The sequence below is a fragment of the Gymnoscopelus braueri genome (genome assembly GCF_963280865.1).
Source record: "Gymnoscopelus braueri genome assembly, chromosome: 2".
NCBI classification, from domain to species: Eukaryota; Metazoa; Chordata; class Actinopteri; order Myctophiformes; family Myctophidae; genus Gymnoscopelus; species Gymnoscopelus braueri.
The window spans coordinates 54370762-54376818 of NC_137604.1; the positions used below are offsets into that span (position 1 = coordinate 54370762).

Sequence of the window (6057 nt, forward strand, 5' to 3'; positions counted from 1 at the left end):
AAGTGGTTAGGGAATTTATGAATCCAACCACCAACAATTATGGACTCAGGGCGAGAAAATTACTATCCTGCAAAGTGCATTCTTCCCTGACTGTAAATCTAGAGTGCTTGTCAAATAAAAAACCACAGTCACGACCAAGCTTTGCTGCATTGCAATATGTATGTATGTGTATTATTAACATGCATATGCCATTTGAAAACTCCCTGTATTGCTGTGTAGGGCATTTGTAGCCTCGCGTAGCTAGACTATATCACTGCGTGGATATGAGTCTGGTGCTTCCATGTGGACGTTTTTTTTCCCAAGGGGTGGGATCAAAACAATGGCCCTCGACGCAATTGGTTAGACCAACAACCAACTACCAATTACATCTCCCGTCTCCCATATTCGAATACTGGGCCCTGATTGGTCACCCACGTCTTCTGGAGCAGGAAATGGATTCTCTATGGAGCGGTACCAGACCCAAATCGCTAAGTGCACATTTTTTTTGCAATCGCAGATTCGTCTGGTCCCAGGCTAGGGCATTTGTGCATGTGTAGATTGTGTGTAGAGTGCACGTGTGTGTGTGTGTGTGTGTGTGTGTGTGTGTGTGTGTGTGTGTGGGGGGGGGGGGTCTTGGGATATAACTGTAAACTTATTGTCCTTTTGTTTGAGAGTCTGGGCCACGTTCACAAACTTGTGCTCCGTGGACTGCAATTGGGAGGATTGAAAAGAAAAATGAAAAAAGTTGACTGTTCTGTCTCAGCTATCATGGGCAGTCTATCTGGAGAAGACCATGTTTCATATTTATATAGTAGTAGAGTAGCTAAGGGGGGAGGAGAGGGGGAAAAAAATCATCTGTCAAATTACTGTATTACAGAAGGTCATCAATGTGTTATCTTTTTTTCCTCTGTGTGTTAATAAGCATGTGCAGCAGTAGTATCTGGTTTGACCGCAATGCAACCTTCTTCTGATCAGTGTTTGGATCTATTATGCATTGTTTGTACAGTTTAAAGGACCACAATGGAAACAAACCTTCAGGCTTTCTTGTGTATTTATCCATTTGAATACATTTTCAATAAAGTGCTGCTCAATCAATCAAATCAAATAATTCAAGTGTGTGTGTGTGTGTGTGTGTGTGTGTGTGTGTGTGTGTGTGTGTGTGTGTGTGTGTGTGTGTGTGTGTGTGTGTGTGTGTGTGTGTGTGTGTGTGTGTGTGTGTGTGTGTGTGTGTGTGTGTGTGTGTGTGTGTGTGTGTGTGTGTGTTCCGTTCCTCCCTACCCTGCTGTCCTTAATGGCAGTACTGTCCTCTCCCAGGGCCACCATGGAGGCTGCAGAGCGGAACTCGGGCAGGCCCAGGATGGGCAGGTACTCATGGTTCAGACTGTCATCCTCCACGATCAGCTTCTCCACCTTCTTCACCACCGGCAGCACCCAGGGCAGGCAGTCATCAGTACGGTAAGCTGGAGGGGGACACAAGAGACTCGGGCTTCATTTATAGGACATTATAGGACGCCCAGGGCAGACAGTCATCTGTACGGTAAGCTACAGGGGACACAAGAGACTCAGGCTTCATTTATAGGACATTATAGGACGCCCAGGGCAAACAGTCACCTGTACGGTAAGCTACAGGGGACACAAGAGACTCAGGCTTCATTTATAGGACATTATAGGACGCCCAGGGCAGGCAGTCATCAGTATTCAGTACGGTAAGCTACAGGGGACACAAGAGACTCAGGCTTCATTTATAGTGTCTTCTTGACGAAGAAGAACAGATTAGCCTTTATAGATCCTCTGTGATGCCTATGGCATGGGTCTTCAATGTTTTTCAGCCCAAAGACCCCTTAGCTGAGAGAGAGATGAAGCAGGGACCCCCTACCAGGCCTGGAATTTCATATTTTTAGGGGCAAGGCAACATGGCCTTTGGCCTTGTAAATGTTTTGAGGGCAAAAAGGCCAAATACAAGGACAGCTAGGACATCAAATAAAACACTGATATTAAATCCACTGAAATAATTAATTTAAGGGTTAAGAAATAATTTGTATTAATTAAATCTGTATAACTGTCAGTGAAATAAAAAAAAAATTGTACAAACTCCTGAAAAGGAGTTGAGAAGTTCATATTCAGAGTCACAGGACTGGTTTGAAGATGGGATCGATGAAACCTGAGGAGTTCAGAATCTTGACAGGGAAATAGATTTAACTGTAATTCTGTACTGTGTCTCATTTCCTGTAACTGTTGGCCCAAACAGCGTGTGTATGATTAGTGCATGTGAGTTTATGTTCCGTTTGTCACGTACTCAGTGTCTCAGAAGTCACATAGACTGTCTGAGTTGTCTTTGCACCTGGCAGAGGACCTTGATGTAACTATTTTTGATCATCCTTTTTGTCACCCTGTGGGTGAAGGCCAAACTGTGGGGCAACGGCGGCCATGGCCTTCATGATGTGCCCCCATTTAGTAAAGGTCCCGGACCCACTGTTGAAGACCCAGGGCTGCTTTAGAGACCGCATCCTCTGTGCTGGTATCAGCTAAACATCCCAGACTAGTGGGCCCAGGATAACCTCTTCCATCTAGTTTCTACCCGAGAGATTTTTCTGCACTTAAGTAGTTCCGTCACTGCCTCGCATGACTACGCTATGGGTCACCTTGAATAGTGAGCTCGACGGTGCATGCCGCCGCATGACTGACCCCCGGGGGAACTCGCACTCCCTCAAATGAAAGCAGTCTAATCTGTGAGCAGGGCACAGTATCAGGTGACGACTGCCAAGTTCATTTAAATGCCACACTAACCATCAGGCTGGAGGAATTCATTACTAACGATCAACACATTGCCAATAAATAAGTAACTCATTTTATTATAGAACCTTCACGATCACTACAGGATTCTGTTCTAAGGTTGACCCGGGCCAACAGAAAGCAGCAGAGGCCCGTCTGCAAATGTCTAAAGAAAGCAGTGAAGCCTTTTCATTTGAAGGACCCCCAGTTTGATATGCATTAGGCCATGGACCCCAACTTAATATTTTCTCTGGGACCGCACAATCTACACTGTAAAATAATCCTCAGTGTTCAGAGTGTACAATTGGAACAAAATGGACCTTTATTTGTACACGGAGTGTGTACAAATAAGCAGTTACGTCCATTTGTCCTGAACTATAATTGTGGTGCCCGACGATGGCACCTCTCTCTTCCCATACACCCTTCTGGCCGCAGTGCCTCTAATCCTGCAGTGCTCCCGAGTCCCCTGCCCAGAGGGTCCATTTGGTCCTGAACCATCAATCATTTTGCTGGGGAGTGGGGACCCTCTAGATTCTAGAACACCCTCAAGGACCCCTGGAGGTCCCGGGATCCCATGTTGAAAACAAGGGGCCTAAAGTAAGAACAATCTCATGAGAGGAGGATTACAGAGTTTGAAACCATGAGTCAGCTAGGCACATTCTCTGCAGATCCATGCAGGGTATGAACCTGATTATTTATTCCTACCACAGTGTAGGCCTACGTGTGTGTGGCACTGCAGTAAACATTGATTACAGGACATGGGTGAGGCACTCTGTAATATAGCTCATACTCTGTCCTATTGCATACAGTATTGACCTACGCTAACTGGTTTGTGGCACAGAGAAATGTTGTGGCAACAAGACTGAAAACGCATGCAACACAAAGCCTATGAGATGCATTACAATATATATACACAAACCTGAACACATCACCTGACCCTCTATCAATGTGTAACCTTTACCTAGAAAACAATATCGTTCTACACTCTACATGTGTAAATCACATTTCTAATTCATGTAGGAAGTATCATGCCATCTGCATTTGACAGTTGATTACTTAGCCTTGGAGCAGTTAGTCCATCACATCAGATGCTGCTCCAGTTGTTCCTCCTTCTGTTTTTACATATCTGATGTTATCTCAGCAATAGCCCCAATAATAGACCGTCTGAGAGAATAATAGCCCCATTTATGACAATATAGCATGGATGGATGCTATAATAACCAACGTTATGCCACCTGATCTGTGTCAGAAACCAATTGTCATCACTCCACTCATCTCTAACCGAGTGGTGCTTACTGTCAACTCAATCAGTATTATGGTTTCTAGCTTTCACTGTGAGGAAATGTATGACACAACAGTCAGTCATGAGGAACTGACAGCACTTGCCATTTTCCAGGATTATACCAGCAAAAAATCAAAGATCATCCTTTGAAATTCAGCATCTGGAATAATACAGCATCAGGAGGATTTCTGTCTGCCACAGTATAAGTATACCAGTAGTACAGCAGCAACTATCATGATAGTAGGCAGTCATTTCTGAATGAGCTCCTAACTGCTAATCTAGCCGTGGATCAATACCATCATAGATGTATCGATAAAATACATCTGAGATTGCCACTTGACACCACAGACGCATACATATACACCTTTCTGTAGTAGCCTGACAGCTGGCTAGCAGCAGTGGGCTAACAGCTAAGGTCAAACTAAAGGATGTATAAAAGCAGATATGGTTGGTTGGACTCGCTTGCATGTCATTCCAGATTAGTTTACAAAGCCCACCCTGCTTCATTGATTGTGGATCAGCATTCTAGATGACATTCTACTTCAGTTAACAAGCTAAAGCAAAACAGGAGAGCTTGTATCTGTCCCCATGCAATGTTAGCAAAATTAGCATTAGCCCTGACAGTCATGGATGAACTTCAACCTGGTATTTGCACTTTCTCCCTTTTCGGCCCGTTCATCTACATAAACGTTCATATTTCAAATATAAAGTGCTTACCCCATGGCCATGGATGTTAAAGTTATATACGGTCCCTCAGAAGTACCCGCATCTTCCATATTGTTCAATAAAAAGCATTTCAATCCGATCGGTGGCCATTTTCTCCGTATTTTCTCCAAATGCTCTCAACTACGCGACCCTATCGGTTGGGAGGTGTATTGCACTCTGATACATTATAACTATGAGAAAATGGCCACCAATCGGATAGAAATGCTTCTTATTTAACAATACGGAATACACAGGTACTTCTGAGGACCCGTACATGCTTGTAACATCTGTGGCCATGAGGTAAGCACTTTATATTTGAAATCTGAACGTTTATGTAGATGTACGGACGAAAAAGGGAGAAAGTGCAAACACCAGGTTGAAGTTCATCCATGACGGACTGTCGTGTGATCCATGGCTATAGCATTACAGTCTCTTCTTACCTCCAACTCCCAGGTTCACCTTCTGCGGATGGTTGTCTTCTCTGAAGTCAGCCGTCAGCTTGAAGACGGCCACGGGGGGGGCCTGGGGGACCTCGCTGAAGATGGACATGCTTCTAACGGTAAAGGAGACAGACAGACCGGGGGGACAGTAGCTTTAGTGACGGGTCAGTGGAGACTGGAAGCCGGCCTGAGAATCACCTTCAAATCGCTTATAGGACGGGTCTGACTGAAATGGGTGTGAATTGAAACAACCAATTGAAACGCGAGGGGGAAAAATGACAACTCTTGGAAGTGGCCAATCAGGGTGGAGTAAATTAAAGGTCAGCAAATCAAATGAAAGGACTGAAACATGGAAACATGGTGAATTCTTGCCTGCGTGGTGTGTGCTTTGCCACGAGATGGCGCTAGGTGTGCTGTATGTTGGTTTAAAGATGGAACATCTGAAATGAAAATGTCATTTCAGATGAATTTTGCATTTAATGTAAAATTGTGAAATACATACAGAGACATCTTCAAATCTCGTGGGGTTGATCTGTGCCATGCCATGTTCATTTTGTTACGGTCTATTAACCTTTGATGAATTGCTCCCATTGAAGGACTATAGTTATATAATAGTGAATAATTGATTAAGTTTGCATAATTGCTTTGGATACGCCGATCCTACTCTTTGATTGATTGATTGTTGATTAAGTTTGCAGAAAAAAGCACTTGAAAGTACTCTATACTTATCAACCTGAAACAGAGGAAATGTGTATGTATGTATATATATAATCTATTATGGGCAAAAGGCAGATCCCTCATACCACCACCAGATGTCAGTGGAACCAAGTAGTGAAATCAAATGTGCACTGTCAGAATGACTCTCTCTCTCTCTCTCTC

General features: G+C 43.9%; 1 protein-coding gene across 1 annotated transcript in view; it reads right to left on the minus strand.

Moving 5' to 3' along the window:
• LOC308099470 (aspartate aminotransferase, cytoplasmic-like) overlaps positions 1–5392 on the minus strand; it is a 14184-nt gene extending 8792 nt beyond the window's left edge. The window contains exons 1-2 of the mRNA XM_080448215.1: positions 5179–5392; positions 1258–1439 (exon numbers count right to left, since the gene is read on the minus strand). Coding sequence (XP_080304341.1) covers positions 1258–1439; positions 5179–5287 — 291 coding nt within the window. The 5' untranslated portion in view covers positions 5288–5392. The remainder of the gene's footprint in view (positions 1–1257; positions 1440–5178) is intronic.
• Between the last annotated feature and the right edge of the window lie 665 nt (positions 5393–6057).